Source organism: Electrophorus electricus, chromosome 12 (genome assembly GCF_041902795.1).
Source record: "Electrophorus electricus isolate QZ-2024a chromosome 12, ASM4190279v1, whole genome shotgun sequence".
NCBI classification, from domain to species: Eukaryota; Metazoa; Chordata; class Actinopteri; order Gymnotiformes; family Gymnotidae; genus Electrophorus; species Electrophorus electricus.
The window spans coordinates 23,177,160-23,196,017 of NC_137508.1; the positions used below are offsets into that span (position 1 = coordinate 23,177,160).

At 42.2% G+C, this 18,858-nt stretch overlaps 2 protein-coding genes and 1 non-coding gene across 14 annotated transcripts in view; all 3 read right to left on the bottom strand.

Moving 5' to 3' along the window:
* Nucleotides 1–1,037: 1,037 nt before the first annotated feature.
* trnav-aac (transfer RNA valine (anticodon AAC)) lies at nucleotides 1,038–1,110 on the bottom strand. The gene has a single exon. It is a non-coding gene; the product is annotated as a tRNA-Val (tRNA).
* Nucleotides 1,111–7,352: 6,242 nt separating this feature from the next.
* On the bottom strand, nucleotides 7,353–11,446 carry glo1 (glyoxalase 1). Its single transcript, XM_027007107.3, has 6 exons — nucleotides 11,266–11,446; nucleotides 10,375–10,457; nucleotides 9,177–9,317; nucleotides 8,796–8,863; nucleotides 8,247–8,336; nucleotides 7,353–7,891 (listed from the first exon to the last, which is right to left on the bottom strand). Exons 1-6 carry the CDS (start codon nucleotides 11,332–11,334, stop codon nucleotides 7,800–7,802), a joined length of 543 nt encoding a protein of 180 aa, XP_026862908.2. The 5' UTR covers nucleotides 11,335–11,446; the 3' UTR covers nucleotides 7,353–7,799.
* A 4,256-nt stretch (nucleotides 11,447–15,702) lies between these two features.
* The window catches only part of macrod2 (mono-ADP ribosylhydrolase 2), a 486,124-nt gene continuing 482,968 nt past the window's right edge, over nucleotides 15,703–18,858 (bottom strand). For 7 of the 12 annotated variants that reach the window (XM_081724942.1, XM_081724945.1, XM_081724943.1 and 4 more), the window contains one exon: nucleotides 15,703–17,639. In XM_081724942.1, coding sequence (XP_081581068.1) covers nucleotides 17,602–17,639 — 38 coding nt within the window. In that variant the 3' untranslated portion in view covers nucleotides 15,703–17,601. The remainder of the gene's footprint in view (nucleotides 17,640–18,858) is intronic. The other 5 variants (XR_014126642.1, XR_014126641.1, XR_014126639.1 and 2 more) reach the window with 5 other exon arrangements.

The following is an 18,858-nucleotide window of genomic DNA, read 5'->3' on the forward strand; positions in this document are numbered from 1 at the left end:
AAGACTGCTTCTCTCCATGCGGAAGTCCCTCCGCGCGTAGGAGACGAAAGCAAGGTCACGCAACCGCACACGACGTGCACCTGCCAGCCACGTGCAGGTGCACTTTGATTTGGCTATAGGTAGCGATCATGTCTTCCCGGAACTGGAGTCTAAAGTTAGTAGATTATGCAGGCGGACGAGGATTAGACAGGTCAAAGACAATAGTACTCCTGGCAGTTACGGGGGAGTGAAAAAAATGCAGTTTGCGCAGAACGGGAATGATTTGGGAAACAGGAAAAACATCAGAAATCCACGTGCTGTTGCATTTTTACAATGTACGACGCACGTTTAATTAAGCATGCACAGCTTTTATTAAAACCGCGACGTGTACATTGTCGCTTTGGCAGTACTGTAACATTTAATAACCAAGTCTAAACAAATGGCTAAACTAAACAAAAGCTTCTGGCAATCTAATCTGCCACTTGCAGCCAAATGTATCACTGAACCACAAAGAAATAAAAATAAAACGATGATCGCAAAGTGCGTGGTCAAAGTTTGCGTGGTCGATTTTTTTCGTTTCAAAGCTGTCAGGTATTCTCGAATTCACATTTTCATATTACGTAAAATGTATATACAATCTTAATTTTCAATATCACATACTGAAACAGACGCATCAATTCAGACTGGATTTAGGGCCGAAGGACTCGCAACTGCTTATCGTTGTGCGCCATCTAGTGGACAAATAAGTTAAGCTTCAAAGGCAAAAGTAACTTTCTCTACTTCGCATACTACGAATTCTTATACAAGAACTGCTACGCTCACTGGTGGCGAATCAGTAAAATTACCACAAAACCAGTAAAGTTATAAAGACAAATTGTTACTAACAGTTTAGCCTTACGGGACCCTTTCGCACTACAGTGACTCAGGTTTTCACAGCTGAATTTGCGGCGTTTCAGGCTACTTGTTTAGCTTCATTTATAGCATTATGTTATGTTTTTAGAAATCTGTACGTTAAAAAAAACAAGCACGACTGTTTAAAAAAAACACAAGCAAACAACTGTTCCCGCCCGGTCTCGAACCGGGGACCTTTCGCGTGTTAGGCGAACGTGATAACCGCTACACTACGGAAACACGTCAAGCACCAGCGCGCTGCTGAACCCGCCGCATGATATCCGGGTTTATTTTTATATCTGTGTTTAACATGATTTCTAGAGATGGTGAAATCAACCAATTCTAACTGCACGGGTATTAGCCTAAGATGAACTCGTTTACAAGACAAATTCTCGCAAAGGGCTTGTGTAAATGTAGATGTAAATGTTATCTAACCAGTTCGTAGCTCTAAAACATCGAATAAAAGTCGCAACATGCTCCACTTTACACTCGCGAGGCTTAAAGACACAGAACATTGCAGACGGAGGGTGGAAAGAGATGTACATCGCACTGAACCATGCAAATCTATTACAGTAGACCCCCCCCCCCCCCCAAAATAAATAAATAAATAAATATAAATAAATAAATAAATAAATAAATAAATAAATAAATAAATAAATAAATAAATAGATAGATAGATAGATAGATAAATAAATAAATAAAATGATGAACGTTGAAAATAAGCCCATGAGGTCCCCTTTAGTGAGAACAGCACTGTCCTGTCTTCAGGGCCTAACTGGAGTCGTAGGGATTTTTCCAGGGATACAGACGCAGTCCTGCTCTCGACACCTTCTTAGCGTTCGACAGAAGGTGATATTCAAGGCGCAAAACATGCAACATAACCTGTAAAAGAGATTAATATGGCAAAACCAATCAACTTAAGCCGCAAAGAAAGAAAAAAGGCATAAATAATTGTTTTCCTGATGGAATATTTCAAACTAGGTACATACATTATGCGGTAACCGATTGAAAAATAATAGCATCATCATAACCGTGACTCTAGCACATATAATGCTGGTTAGCAAACCTACTACATAAACTCCTTAAGTGTTTTGTCATGTGTACATGATCGATTGTGCAATTTACATTTTAATGTGTTCAATGAAGAGTGGGTCTCTAAGGACAGACCCAGTGGGGTGGGACAATTGAGCATGATGGGTAATGTAGTCTCCATTAGACTGGTCTGGCCCGGGATAGCTCTCTGACCTCATCGTTTGGCTGAGCAGGGCGCTTAAAGAGCACTTGGGTTTAGAGGGAGAACAGAAACATGCGAGTAGTGTTTCACGTCATGGTTCATGTCTTTTCAAAAGCACAGGAATATAAAGGCATGTATTGTTGATTCATAATGCCTTCTTAGACACAGTGGGGGAAAAAAGGTCTTTTGTTCTCTAGCTTGATTTTTACCTCATTGCTAGTGGAGTGTGTCCCTACTATTCGAACGAAAGAGGTACACTTCCTCTGAGACTGCAAAGTTTGCGACTGCAAAGTTTGCAAAGAACAGATAAAGAGATGAAGGCAGTGCTCAGAACATAGCCCCCTGGATGGAACTGGATGGATTACACCCAGGGGCCATAACCAGAATGAACATTTTAGTGGATTTCTTAGTGTAGAAATATGGCCAACTTCACCTGAAGTCACTGCTGAATACGTGTGGGCCTACAACACATTCAGGAGTCTCATGACTTCACTGTTTGCTTGTTTTACCATAATGATTATAATTCAGTCTATTTCTACCTATTTATGGATTATAATTCATGGATTTCCATATCCACACTGGTGTGTATATATATATATATATATACACATACACACACACACACACACACACACACACACATACTAGTTCTAGTTCAGTAGCTAATTGTAAATGACAGATGCCTGATAATTAGAAATCTGGAGCTACCGGCTGCTTTGGGGTCAGTTGAGAGCCAAACGTGTTGCTGGTGATTGGGACTTAAGCCTCTAAGTGGTGTAGACAACAGTCCACCAAAACATCTTCAGAACGTCACAGCCACTCCCGAAAGCAACATCTGTGCGTCACTGCAGTGTGCGTGGGTATGCATAGCATGCAAAAAGGCCAACAATGGCACACCTTCAAAATCACAACATGTCATAAATCTGTGTGTCATGAATATACTGAGTGGTTGAGAGCCAAGTAGGATATCTGGTAGCAACTTAAGCAAGGTGCATTTAAAAAAAATTCTAGTTAAGTATTTGTTGAAAGGACCACTAAATCTAACTTTGGGTTTGGCCCTTGTTTTTGCCCAGGAGTGTACCCTTACCACAGTGATGCTCAAGTAATGTGTAAACTGCTATATTCTATATGTTATATTCTTCTTCACTGCATCCAGAACTTGGCTTCTCCTGTCCACTGTCACAAAACACAAATATGGCTACAGTGCGGGATCACAGTGCTGCACAGGGCTTTTTTGTTGACAGTACATCCTGTTAAGTACATCTGGCACTGCCCTCTGTTGGCTATGCGTTCCATCACAGAATTTGCAGGCAACACACATGCGTAGGGTATGCACAGAGATATAGACATGTTCCTTCACACAAGTATAAGAGTGGAGTAACAGAAAAGCAGTCGCCCAACCACTGTTGGTTTGCTGATTTGAGCCATGTTGATGCCAGAGCCGTATATGACTGGGAGCCAAAGGAAGAAAAAAAATCAGAGCCATTAGCCAGTCATGGATGTGTGTGCGCTGGTGTCTGCTGATGAGAGCAGTTAGCGCTCCCCTCTGAGCATGGGTAGCAGCATGTTCAGATGTGCTTGGCTTCGTGTGCCGGCTATGCTTGCTTGGCTGCTAGTTGCTGTATGACATGGGAGAGCCATTTGGTGGGTGAGAACCAACTTGATGACTAAGGTTGGGGGAATTTAGCTTGTGATGTGCTGGCTTTCAGCTAAATTGTTTTACCTCAGTCTAAGTAATTAGCGACAAATCCAATGTATGTGTTTTTTTTTTCCCTAGCTGAAATAACTGTTATCTACATCAATTTAATTGATTATAAACCATATTCAACAGCAACATTCATAATGTAGTCTCAGTCAGTCATCAGTGAATCAGGAACTAAAAGCAGTTTGGTTCAGTGACACTTTGGCAGACATAAAAAGAGGAAAAATGTTTTGAAACTGTTGGGTACAAAGGAACAAACATAAATAAAACTGAAGTAAACCTCGTTTGTGAATAAGCACCCAGGCCTACTCAATACGCAGCTAGTATCTGTAAAGGTGAAATATTGAAACTGTTCTGCATCGCTTTCTGAGCCATACACACACGTTTTCTTTCATTCTAGCTAGTTAGTACTTATATATTCACAAAATCATATGTAACCATTTTACATAATGTTGTAAAGGGCTTCTTTGTGTTTATGGAACCACACTGATGACCCTAGAATCCCTGTGCAACCATATGCTGCTATCAGAGAGCAGCACTGTATGAGTAACACCCCCCACTGCCTTTGAAATGTTTCTGACCTGCTGCAACAAGCCCTTTCAGCTGTTTAGCATGCTTAATAAATAGTCTACTAGATGTGCATGATTCAGTGAATTGTTAGTGTTTTTTTGTATATATTTTTAGAAGATGTAAATAAACTAGGTGCTATGCTGCTCCTCCAAGACAGCCCACAGAAATGGTACATCAGCAAAGGCCTAATACAAACAGAGAAAATACAAACAAACTGGTCAAACTGATTCTAGTTTAGAGATTGACAGCACTAGTTGGCGTGATGTGTGTTACATATTACATACAAGTTCTCTCTCAGACGCACACACAAACACACACGCAGGAAGGTTTTCCTACTGCATGAAGCTGGAGGCAAGGTTTGAGTCTCAGTCATAGTATGTGCTGCTCCTGGTGGGAAAGGCATTTCCACAATGACAGGCCCTTGGGGCTGAGGAAGTTGGATGGACAAACCGACCACGTAAAGCGTTTTCACCCACTTAGCTGACATCACTCCCTGTGTGGCAGGAGCCTCAGAGTTCCACCAGCACCAGCTGCAAAGCAATTGGAAGATCTCTCCATACGACCACAAAAGGGCGCTCTGGAGAAGAGGCCAGAGAAGGAGAGAGTGAGTCAGAGTCATGAAATATACAAGACTTGTAAAAGAAATGTTCAGTGTTGGTATGAAAAAAAAAAGGAAATCGGGTAGTGATAAAAGAAGGGTTTCCAAGTTTAATTTAACCTTGAATTTCAAAGAATGACTAATACGCTGAGTCATTCCTTTTGTGATGACTAATACGCTGAGTCATTCCTTTTGAAATGTCTCAAATTGTCGAACACAGCACTGAGTGCTAACTGCAGGAGATGCTGAATTAAAGTGCATGATAATTTGAATTACCTGAAGTGCTGACAGCTACTTGGCAGAATCAGTAAAGTGCAGGTAATTGCTTCTCCTCCACCACAAATGTGATGCCCTTTGTATTCCCCGACGGTGTGGCCAACCATCATGACTGCTGTGATTTCTTTACTCATTTGGAAAATGGCAGACTTCAGATTCAAAGTAATTTGGGAGGGAGGATGAGTATATGGCAAACGGTTTTAACAAATAATGGGTTTCATCTGGCAATCCCTAAATTTTTACATATCAACATATCAGTTATGACTATTCAGAATGACAGTTAAGGATATCTGCATTTACAATCTTGATAATGAGAAAGGCAATTCCAGATATCGACAATTATACTTTGACGAGTCAAATATCTTTTAAGATATCTTTAATGACATCATCCCAATTGTCAGTTGAAGCGTCACAAACGATATGTACAGATATCCCTAATCCTATAACAACTAGTATAAATGACATTTTCAGATGCTGAGAAATTATCTGCATCACGGACTGTGGAACGTATTTTGATTTGATCGGTTGATCATTACCATTAAAGGGGAACCCCACCAGTTTCTTCAGCATTCAATGGTTTATATGTAACCAAAAGTCATTAAACGTGTTTTGGTGTGAAATGCATCTTTCTAGAGAAATGTAACAAGTCATAGTTGTTCACACTTGTTATAGGTCTATGATGTCCAAAGCATTTAATGACTCTAAAAGCTATATTCCGTTGCTTCAAAAAACAACAAATGTCTGGAACATCGTTTTGTGATGGTTTGTTATAAGGTTTTGACCAAAAATGTATTTTTGTATAAATTATTTCTTGTGGATTATGTGCATGAGATTAATGTGCACATTAACATGCTTTTTTAGCCTGTAGGTACATCCTTTCAACGCAGCTAATGCCAACAAGAACGTTTGTTTTCTTGCCCATTTTAGAAGATGGCAGAGTATGTGGAGTAGTTGTTCGACCCTGGTATTTTTGTGTAGCTTCAATACTAGCCACAGCTTCAGGATTTGTGGTAGCTATAGCCATCTAATTTGTTACCGTAACAACAACAAAAAAATCCCCACCACATTTTCCAAGTTTATTTTTGCAACCTGATAGTGAACACTGAATGTTTACTATTGAAAACTGAATTTTTATTAGTAAAATGTTTTCCCTATTAAAATTAATGGTAAAATAAAATGTGCATCAAAAATTGAATTCTAATGTAAAAATTATTTGATATCAGTAATTGAATTATTACATGCAAAAATGTAATTCATACTAGTAAACATGTAATTCTTCCAAGTAAAAACTGAATTTATACTAGCAACGGCGCCTTCTCACCGTCACGTGTTAAAGCGTGCAGTGGGAGTTGTGTCTGGCGTGTAACCACGCCCACGCTGATTAGCACACACCTACACCTGCTTTGGTCGCGTTACGTCCTCTGCATTTAAAGCGCTGTAGGCGTGTTTGGTTGTCGGTCATCGCCTCTGTTCACGGTACCTTTGGCGTCAATGTGCGCCGTTCAAGTTATGCGTGAGTGCCACCGTTATGTGTCAATAAACGTCTGTCACCGTCGATCGTCCGCTCGGGCCGATACAAGCAAAAATTTAAATTTGTACTTGTAAAAATATAAAACATTTAATTTGCATGTAAAAATTATCAAGACTTTCGTTTGATACTAACAATTCCTACTAGTGAAAATAATTGAGTTCACTAGTAAAAATTAACTTTCTCCAGCAGAAAAAATTAATTATTGGTATGAAAAATGTAAATTTCACTAGCAAAAATTAAATTCTTGCTATCCAAACTTGAATGTTTACTAGTGAAAATAAAATTAAGAATTGCATTTTTACTAGTAAAAATTGAATTAACACTTCCCCCCCATTAACATGACTAGGAGAAGTCATTAATTATTACTAGTAAAAATTCATTAAAAAAAAAAAAGTAAATTATATTAGATTTTCTATTAAATCTAGTCAGAACAATGTTAAAACTGCTTTCCCATACAAGTAAGCCTGCAGTCACAATAAGCCAGTGGTAGAAGTAAGAGTCAAGGCATCATGACTAAATAGGTGACCACTGACTTGAGTCAATGATGACACAAAATGTCAATAAATAAGCATTAGTTTTACAAGCAGCATTTGGCTTTAATGATCACAGCTAGTATTAATATAGTAGTTACAATATGAATAGGAGTTCTTTATATTAGCTCAAACAAAACAAAAACAAAACAACACTGTTGATTGTTCTGAAACATAATGGGAACAGCCAATGATAACTTTAAAAGTATTCTTGTATGTTTCTCTCATATAAGGTCATACCTGCCATGTTAGGCAGTGTCGTAATTAATGTCCAATTTGCAGTGATCCCTAAGCTATAGCAGCTGAGCACTGCTGTCTTGTCTATTGAGCACCAGCTATTTTGTTATGGTCTCTCCAATCATGTGTTCTGTAATCTCACAGACGCTTGTTTGGTGAGAGAGAAGTGTAACACTTTTTCGATCGCCCTCTGGATTACGGACACATCTCATCTTCTCTGAAGCTGCCCATTAGCTGACTGTATGATTCTTTTAAGAGGTGATGGACATCATGGTGTTGGGGCTAAGAATCTCAATCCAGTAGCCATCGGGGTCCTGAATAAAAGCCAGACCCTTCATTTTACCTATGAGACAGACAGTAAGCAAAAAAGAAAGAATGAATGGGTAGAAAACAAACAGCTAATTTTGTTTTTTTTTAACAGCAGCAGCAGGGCATATGACTTATCCAAAACAAACTTTGCTAAAATAATACAATTTTGTGCTCATTGTCTAAAATAATGCAGTTAGGTAATAATGTAACGATGGCGCTGTGTGTAGATTAACAGGGACTTCCGCGATGTTCAACTGCTTGATGGATATTACACTTTGCTTCACAAAACCAAATCTACAACACCAGCTCCTGAAATGTTCCCATAAGACACGCAAAGCTCAGAAACATTGTGTGATCACCAAACACCACAGATCAGGGAAGATCCTCACCATCGTCTGGCTTTTTCACAAAGGTCACCCCCTGCTCTTCAAAAATCTTGCAAGCCGCATAAACATCTGGTACAGCAATTCCTATGTGGCCTAGAAAACACGCACACAGACGTACACGTCGAGAGCTTGCCAGGACACCAGTATTACATCCACAAACCAGGAGGTCAGGCTCAATTCTCATGGACTTTGGAATATGGGTCCTCAAGAGGAACTGAAAAGAGTTTCTCTAAAAGTACTAGTCACACAACTCCTTTATTTGGGTTCACTGTAATTATGACAGACACTAGTAATTAATACCAGAATAGATGTTCCACAGAGATTAAAAAAAAAATTGATTTTAGATGAAACCTCAATTTTTTAAACCACAAAAGCAATGCTGCAAAGCAGATCAGATGAACACTGTATCCCCGAATTGTTTTGGTGTACTTACACACTTGACCGAAGTCATGACAAGTTCTACATCATGAAGTCTTAATCTAAAGTGCATGTGCAGCAGAAAGTGAGGGATCAAGGATCAGAGCAGATGTGACTGTTCACAGGAGTACTCACCGAATCCTCGAGGATCCGAATTTCCATTGTGATAGGACTGGCTTTCATCCGTCTCCGAACCCCAGTTACTGCCAAAAAATAAAAGGAGGGGGGAATTTTTTTTTTCAAAAATAGGGGTGGGTCTTTATTAGGGAAACAGACAAACAAATATATCCTCAGTCATGATCCACTTTCCCAAAAGCAGAATTCCTTTGCCTGGGGAACCAGAAGCTAGTGGATTAATGTATGGGCAAAAGTAACTTTTGGCCTGCACATGAGTCTTCCCCCCCCCCCCCTACAGGATCCAATTTGGTTCAGCAGTCCAATCGACAGTTTCAGAGTACACATGCATGCCGCCTCCTCGTGAGTGTTGTATGCGTAGTCACTGCCCTACACACTCACTGCGTGAGCTCGATTGTGGCTCTGCGGGAGAAGGTCCACGCTGTTCTCTCCTTGACATCAACAGGGATTTCCTTCTTATCTTCATAACCCAAGAAGTAGAGAGAGAAGCGCATGGAAGGGAAATCAAATTTCTGCAACAGGCTGGGGGAAGGAGAGAGCGAGGGAGGGAGAGGGCAGTAGGGAGAGAGGGATGTCCATTACATCTGCCATTTGAGAGGAGAGATATCTTGACTGACAGAAAGGATTTGAAAGGCTTCCACCTTTTATCTTAAAAATAATAATAATTCTTCCATGACAAAGAGATTTTCACAACTGTTATAGTACTTTGAGAGTGTGCAATGCAGAGCTGGCATTCAAACCGATGCCATGTCCTTCAGAACATGTGAAACGTGCTTGGGGAATCCAAGCTTTCTTCTATGAAAGGCAGGAAAAGTGTTTGCCAAAAAGTGTTTTGGACTACAGTCAAATATCTGCACACGCCATGATTATTTTGGCTGGTATGAAGTGTGTAAAGATAAACGGGCTGGGGTGCTCCTGCATAAGTCAGTTCATGAGCTCCATGCAAGGGGCCCATTTAAACCCCTCACTCTGTCACATTAAATTTAGATCTTTAAGGCTTTATAAATGTACATGCTGTTCCTTGTTGATATTCTCATGCTCCGGTAGGCAGCAATGGGAGGTCTGGTAAAGCAGATTAAGGGACAACAGCCCATCAAGATCAGAATACCTATAAAACGGATTTCTCTCTCCCCAAAAGTTCATGCTGAAACTAGGAGCTCTCTCAGCTGAATGGTTAATATTTAGCCAGAAGCCCACTAATGCACACAGTGCTATGAAAGGTTATTACATACTAAGCCTTTATCTTTTGATCTTCATATAGTCCATCAGAAACACTGTAAATATTTTATGCAATCGATCATAAACAAACAAACAAACAAAAAACTGCAATTGTCAGGACTGAAACGTACTAGCAGATGAATTTAACACACCTGTTTGGGCACTCTAACAATAAACACTCAAAACAAAGTCACAGAAATCTGAATGACCCTCAATGCATCCAGAGGGCAGTCTGATAAGATTGGTAACGCTTGAAAAATGTTCTTTTTATTAAAATGCATTTGGACATCCTCTAATCACACCGGCACAATGTCGACACTTCACCGACACTCTCCAACCCTGGATTATGGCAGATACTCACGTCATTCCAAGTATGCCTGTGTAAAAATGCAGAGATTTCACAGGATCCTTCACCCTCAGCATTGTCTGTTGCATCATGAAGTCCTGTGTGTGGGAGAAGAGAAGAAGCAAAACCAACCAACATTACATGACTTTATACTGCAGTGCTGTAATTCATTAGAGGCCCCACGTCCTTCCCATGGTACCGCTCCACGCTTCCTGCAAATCATCCAGACAATTCACCTTAAATCAAGAAGAACCGGTTTGTTAGGGACCGGGGTAAATACATATGTTACATTTACGAGAGGACACAGTTCTAACAGGTCTAAGATCCTATTTATTTTGAACAAGCTCAATATTTGTGAGAATTTGGCGTCAATAAGATAACACCACAACTACCACATTTTGCGGCGGGGAAGCTGAAGGGAAATCCCGGCAACTGGACGTGGCCCTCACACCACTCCTTGTAGTTAACCCAGCTGGGATACCTTAGGTTAGCTGAGCTGGCGTTTTACACCCCAAAAACCAAGAAAGAAAACCTCACTGGTGTCCTGGAGCCATTTACTCTGCCAGCCATTCGGCTAACCTAACCTAGAGAGCCAAGACTGGAGTGGAAAGGCAACCGGCAAGTAGACATTTAAAAATAGCTTGCTAAAATAGGTAGCAAGTTTAGATAGCGACATTTTAAACTTATTACCCAACTAACCGGGGAAAGCTGTTGGCTAAATATCTAACTACGACTTTTCCAAGCAGTAACATTAAGGGGAAATTAACCAGATAGGGTTAGGTAGCGTTATCTAGCTAGAAAAGACCTTATTTGGCAACGGTCGTGTTAGCAGACAGTAGCTATCTACTCAGCTAGTTAGCTAGCTAAGTCTGTCGCATTTGAATTTTACAAGTAAAGTCGTCTCACTTTTGTAACCGGATTCCCGTCCTTGCAAGCGGCAGCCGCGGCGTCATCCGTCAGTCCTTGGTCGGCCATTATTCCGGGCGATTAAAAGGACGACGGAGCGGTCCAAGCGCGATATCCTCAGTGAACTTACACCTGAGGTAAAGTTAGACGACTAGCGCTATCAAAGGCGTGGTCACTGGGACAAACGTTAAACACGACAGACGATGCATGCAGGTGTGGCTACATGGCCATATATTGCTGTTTAGCAAAAATATGCAAACATTAAATTAATTTATTCTGACCCAAAAAAAAAACCAAACAAAAAAAAAAAACAATTAAAACTGTGCATTGCACTGTAGTGACTGTGTAGACGTTACCAACACATTGCAACATGTAGAGACGTGTAATTTGTGTTAGACTCCGGGAAGCAAGTGCATGCCTTACCCCAGGTGCAGGTGGCAGACAGCCCCGGGCTGTTTCATACTGTGCAGGTGGCGAACAGCCCCGGGCTGTTTCATACTGCACAGGGGGCGAACAGCCCCGGGCTGTTTCATACTGCGCAGGGGGCGAACAGCCCTGGGCTGTTTCATACTGCGCAGGGGGGCGAACAGCCCTGGGCTGTTTCATACTGCGCAGGTGGCAGACAGCCCCGGGCTGTTTCATACTGCGCAGGTGGCGAACAGCCCCGGGCCGGGCTGTTTCATACTGCGCAGGGGGCGAACAGCCCCGGGCTGTTTCATACTGCGCAGGGGGCGAACAGCCCCGGGCTGTTTCATACTGCGCAGGTGGCGAACAGCCCCGGGCTGTTTCATACTGCGCAGGTGGCAGACAGCCCCGGGCTGTTTCATACTGCGCAGGGGGCGAACAGCCCCGGGCCGGGCTGTTTCATACTGCGCAGGGGGCGAACAGCCCCGGGCTGTTTCATACTGCACAGGTGGCGAACAGCCCCGGGCTCCTTCATACTGTGCAGGTGGCGAACAGCCCCAGGATCCTTCATACTGCTTCTTTCCTACTGCTGGTTTCGCCTCCTCCAGCGAGGCCCTAATTGAGTCACATCTGTCCACATTCTCAGCTCGACTCGGATCCCCTACAACCTACTTTAAAGTGTACTCGAGGAAAGGTCCAGGATACTTATGTTTCTTTACAAGTCATTCTCACCAGTTTGACAAATCTGTTCTCACCCAGCATTGACAAGGGCACCTGGGGCTGTGATCCCTAAATTGGAGGGATTCCTAGAGACCCCAGGAATTACATCAGTCTCAGTCCAGAAGGAAGCAATGTTTTAGGAACAGTCAAAGCACTGCAATGCACCATTAAAAAAAACAATCACTTTGCTTGAACAGCTGTTGTAAACTGACTCTGCCCTGTATCTGAAGAATATTACTACAGGCTACACATTTTGCATACATGATAACAAACAAAACAACAAAAGCAGCAGATACGTAAAGGTGTGGGCAAATATGGATGGAAAGGAGCTGCGTTATTACAGTCAACTGGCCACAGTGGGTGTTGCAGTAAGAAAGGGGTGTCCCATGCTGTAATAGTGCAACACCACATGCCAGCATGCTTGTGAGAGCAAGGTGTGTGGCAGGGATGGGCCGTCTCTCGAGTAACGGACAGGGCTTTACTGTGACAGTGGATGGGGTGTGTATCACTGATTGAAGGCAGGTCACATGGCTGTACTGTTTCTATTGCAGTGAAGTAGAAGTTTGCGAGGACTGGTTTCTCTTTGTTTCTCTGAGAACAGCCAGTGTGGGATGTTTTGTCATGCTCGTGCTGTTGTTGCGCTAAGACAAGGTACTGCAGATCTGCAGGAGCCCTTTGGGTCACCTGAAGACCATAATGAGAACCTTAAGCCTCATTCGCATTCAGGTCCTGGTTGTTAGCACAGTAATGTAATGTAAGACTGTTCACCAATCCACATATAATATATATATATATATATATATATATATATATATATATATATATATATATATATATATAAATTGATTTTATATAACATTATTTTACCTGTATACCTCCATCCCAGTGACTGGCCTGCTTCACCTGTTCTTGGTCTGCTCGCTCTCTCTCTCTCTCTCTCTCTCTCTCTCTCTCTCTCTCTCTCTCTCTCTCCTATGTACAGCTGATGTAAAGGCACCAGTATTTAGCAGAATGCTTTCCACATAACATATTTTGTGTAGGGGTATCAATAGTGGAATATTGTAAACAGAGATAAAATGAGTTCAGGGACAGGAAAATACATATTCTGCTGATGCACAGAACATGCTATGCTTGAATGCCGTCAGAAGGGGGCAGTAGCACACTGCAATTCAAATCTCTTTCTTTCGCAGTCGCTGTTTCCCTTTCATCCACTCTCATATAAATGGGATTGTGCTTTGCCCTGTGGACATCTGCCTGCTTGAAAAGACAGTATAAATAAAAAACAAATGCTAGCAAAATGGCATGTAACCGAATTTATATTTCAGCTTTTACATGCATTTATTGTCTGTGCTGGCATTAATCCACTAAAGTGTTGTTTTATTTTTCACCAAAGATATTTTCATCATACAGAGAAGAGAGAGAGAGAGAGAGAGAGAGTCCTGAATTAAGAAAGTGAACCCCAGTAAAGACTGACAAGTGAGAGCGAGTGATTAGAAAGCTGGGAGACGAAGCATAGGAGGGGAGCAGTGGGAGAGAGGAGGAAAGGGATTGAGAGAATGAGTTAAAATGAAGAGAGTGGGGGACCACTCGAGTGTGAAGGCAATCGATTCCTCTCCCATGGTGCCACACACACGCACGCACACACACACACACACACACACACACACACACACACACACACACACACACACACACACACACACACACACACACACAGAGCACAAGCACAAACAAGCCCTTGCTAAAAATGAGCAAATAGGACCATATAAAACTGTCAGTGCTGTTTATCAGTTCGATCTGGCCCTCAAAGTCAGGCACCCACAGAAACTGCTATGGACAAAATCTAATACCAGTATATTTGCATTTATATTTTACTTTTGTAAAGTTAATCCAGGCCTTTTGGAACTCGTAAGCATTCAGTCGTGATCTCCTATTTTACTGGGCTATAAACATTAGATAACACACATGTGAACTACCTTTGTGCCTTTTTCAATATGGATAAAGTCAAAGAGCCCAAAATGTAAACATCTTTTGGCATGGGTTACTAGCGTCTCACTTTCATCTGTGTCATGCATTTGCATGCATCTGTCTCCTTTAATGCCGTTTATGTAAATTTCACCCATGCAGACTGTGCCATAGAAGGATGGCTTCCATCTTTTCTATTTTTGGCTTCTCTGCAGGGTTTTTTCTTTTAAGAAACCTGGCCTTCGTTAGCTGGAGATAACTGTGTGTTGTTGCAGCCTGCAAATCTTTAGCTTGCTCCTCTTTCTCCCACAGAAGACAATACTACAGAGATCAAAGCGTAAAAGCGGACAATGAATCTTAATCTCCCAGAGAGGTACTTTTTCTAGAAGTCTGTCCTGGCTTCTCAGCTGTGAGAATCAAGCTCAGCCTGCCTGTTTCACAAAAAAAGAGCTCCCCTGCATATACAATACCAGGCATCGTCGCTAACGTGATTTTCTGATGGCACCACACACTGAATATAGAGTGGGTTTTTTTTTTTTTGTTGTTGTTGTTGTTAAATGGCTCCCAGCGTCGTCTTTGGTCCTTATGGTCTGGAAAGATGGCTGTGCCCCCTGCAGAAGCAATGCATTGATGAAAAGAATCGAGGGTTCGTTTATGACACCGACTGACCCAGGGACAGCACATCAGACTCACAAAAAGACAAAGACAACAAAAAGACTTTTAGTACGAGAACATTCATCCCACATGGCCCTGTGGCCAATCCATTCTCATTCTGAAAGAAACCAGTGGTAGCCTCATGTGATTAGTAGTGAGTGTAGTGAGTGTAGCAGAAGGTCTGCAGTTAATGCAGTCTGCTCATTAGTGCAGGTGTTTGTTTATGTGTGAAAACGGATATATTACTGATATAGAACTTATGACTGCCCAATGCTTGAACGAGGGCCTTCCGTTCTGTACTGCAGATGCACTCACAAGGACTCGCCAACAAGGGGAAAAAAAATGGAATAAGCTTCGACAACACGGGTTTAAGGAAAGTCGGCACCTTGGCACCAAACAAAAGTTCTTGGCTCCTCTCAAGGTCTTCTTCTGCTGCCATCTCTGCTCTGGGAGATTTGTCCTGCCACTCCTGGCCTTGGTATTGCTCATTCAGAGTTTATCTGTTTCATGACACTCTCTGCTGTGAACATCGCTATACAAATAACCCAGAACTGCATAAGAGTGAGGCAGAGCTAGTGTTACCACGAGGGACTGATGGTGAGGGATTTTAATACAACATAAGGACTGTGAACATTGTGTCTAGCTAGTTTTCAGACTGCACAAACAAAACTACACAGAAACGCCACTCAGCCATGGAAAGAACTTTTTGAAACTTTATTCGTAGTTGTATAGCAAAGCAAACATCAAATCATGAAGGCATAAGTTCATTTTATATCAGCATGGCACCATGAAAAAAGACTAATCAACAGAATGAATGAAATATAGATTTTTACCTTATCAACCAAAGATCTTGAATGCAAGAAATCATACAAGGATTTTTTTTTTAAATATATCACTATACCACTCATCACCTTATATTATTTAATTCATTCAAAGCAACACATAGAATTTGCATGTTTCACCATCACCATTTTGTGATTATGTAGTACGTGTCAGGCCAAATAAGGCATATTTTTGGAGTATGGGCATTGTCTAGTGAAACATACTGAGCGATAGTGTGAGAGAGCATTCCAGTTTAAAAAAAAAAAGGGGGGGGATGCTGTCATGCACTGGGGAAAATGCAGAGAAACCCGATCTGTTAACAAACTCCATCAAACAGATCAGCAATGTGACAAGAGACGATGTCTGCTTTTGAACCGGCACGAGCAGAGGGAATGCTGGGGCCCCACTCAAACCTGGGGCACCCACTCAAACCTGGGGCACCCACTCAAACCTGGGGCCCCACTCAAACCTGGGGCACCCACTCAAACCTGGGGCCCCACGCAAACCTGGGGCACCCACTCAAACCTGGGGCACCCACGCAAACCTGGGGCACCCACTGAAACCTGGGGCACCCACGCAAACCTGGGGCACCCACTGAAACCTGGGGCCCCACTGAAACCTGGGGCACCCACTGAAACCTGGGGTCCCACTCAAACCTGGGGCCCCACTCAAACCTGGGGCACCCACGCAAACCTGGGGCACCCACTCAAACCTGGGGTCCCACGCAAACCTGGGGCACCCGCTCAAACCTGGGGCATCCGCTCAAACCTGGGGCACCCACTCAAACCTGGGGCCCCACTCAAACCTGGGGCACCCACGCAAACCTGGGGCACCCACTCAAACCTGGGGCACCCACTCATACCTGGGGCGCCCACATAGATGCAGAAAATCTAGAAGCAAAAGGAGCTGTAATCAAGGTGTTCTAGCGTGGCAAAGTGTTTGGAGCTGAATGCTGCAAAAATGTGAACCTGTCTGGGTGCAAAAGCATAATGATGGTATATTGCAAGAAGGAATGATACTTGGATCTGAACCAGAATAAAAATATACCTACCAATGATAACTATATTATACTCTTCTTATTCTCTTTAAACAAAGCTTGTTGAAAAGCTCACTCAGGCTCCTCTACAGCTGGCATGGAAATTAAACATTCTGCACATATAGAATTTGTCTAACGAAAAACACATTTCAGAATGCACAACATTAACATCACATATGGCCCTGGAACTAAAAACGTGTCTCCTATTATCCAAGTTCAGTCCATACACACGGTCAGATGCAAACGTGATCACTCGTACTGACACATCACTTGAGAAAAAAAAAAAAAAATCAGTTGTATTTGTCACTGATGTGCAGGTGCTGCGTTCTAAATTCAAAACTGGTGCGATCTAAAGCAGTAATCAATGGAGAGCAGATTTTTGGCGAGGGATGATTTACAGGCCCCGATAGCCTTTAGTATTCATACATTTAAACCAGTCAAATCCAGCACCAGAATGACATAGCAGAGAGGAAGTGATGAAGCAGCAATTTTAGAACCCTATATAATCATCTTTGATATGTTTCTCTGTTTTCATATATATTTGTGATTAAGAGTTAACCCAACCAAGAGGAAATAAAGACAGGAAGGAAGAAGAGGAAGGAGTAAACAGGTGGGGCTTCCTCTTCCTGGGTTTGTGGGGGACTCCACTGTGTGGTATGGGCGGGGGGCGGGGGGGTTGACATACGCCTTCACACAGTTTACCGGTGTGTGTACCTATGAGGCTGATTGTCGTCTCATGCCTTTTTTGGCTCGCTCTTATCCATTGCGCCATCTGAAAGACAGTTCAAAACAAATAAACAAAGGTAAACAGGAAGAAGTATCCTCAACCAACACACCAGAGTTGGGATTCAAACATTACAGTAGCAAAACAATGCTCTGACACTTCTAAACAAGCACCTAATGAAATACAAGAACGAGTGCACCGAATGGACTCTCACTGTTGGAAGGAGCAAAATAAAATAAGCCAAAAGATCACCGACCTTCATAAATTTGCAGGAGCTGTAACAGAACAGCAACATGCCTGAAAATGTCCTACACACCAACATTCATGCAGCAGATAAAAACTTCAGACCCAGTGTTGTAACTCTCCGTGTCCCTGTGCACTATATGTTCCAGTAGGAAAATAACTCCACAGATCATAGTTGGAAAACTGTGGTATATTTAATCATTTCTGAACACACTCCTACAAGATTCATGAAGGATATGTGGCTATAGTTTGGAATAAGAGCTTGCAGATGACAAAGAGGGAGTTAATAATTAAAAAAAAAAACAGGCAACACTAGCAAACACTCCTAAACTTCCTGGGTTGCTAATGGTGGGTTAAAGTCTTCTTTCTACAAACATGACATTTTTCTGCAAAAAATGACGCAGCAAGCCTGCTCTTCGACTGCTAGCCTGCACCAGTACGCCTGATTGTCTCCTACCGTGCACTCTGGAATGGTCCTGCCCACTATCTGCTTATGTCCTGGCTGCAGGAGGGACAGGAGACTCACCCCTGCACTGCAGGTAGCTGATTCATCAACACGGCCACGCTATGCTTATGCAACGGTGACAGATGTGCTCAAAACGAGAGGGCAAGAAATCCGGTTCTGTTGGCACCACTCGGCATGGCTCTAATTTTTAAATAAGCAAATACCTAAGAGAAATGTAATTCTCTTAATAATTGATATTTATCCATTACTGAAGTGATTAATATGTTATGTGGCAATAAAATGAAGTCAGCTGAGTACCTCATTGTACTGACTGACCAGGTTACACCATCACTGTATTTTTTGATGACATAAGCATATTCCAGGAGGACAATGCCAATATTTATCAGCCTCAAACAGTGAGAGAGTGGTTCAGGGAGCACGGGGAATCACTTTCTCCATGAACTGACCACTGCACAGTCATTAACCCCACTGAAAGTCTTTCGGATGTGCCGGAGAACACTTCACGGAGTGGTTTGACTTTCCCAAGATCTCAGCCCAAACATTTACGCAACTTTGGAC

Bases quoted from the DNA above. Each gene is read 5' to 3' on its own strand.
- glo1 (XM_027007107.3), bottom strand. From the start codon at position 11,334: ATGGCCGACCAAGGACTGACGGATGACGCCGCGGCTGCCGCTTGCAAG. The intron at 9,318-10,374 runs GTGAGTATCTGC...TCCTTCCCCCAG, and splicing joins ACAGGCATACTTGGAATGAC to CCTGTTGCAGAAATTTGATT. The intron at 8,864-9,176 runs GTGAGTGTGTAG...ATTTTTTGGCAG, and splicing joins GCCACAATCGAGCTCACGCA to TAACTGGGGTTCGGAGACGG.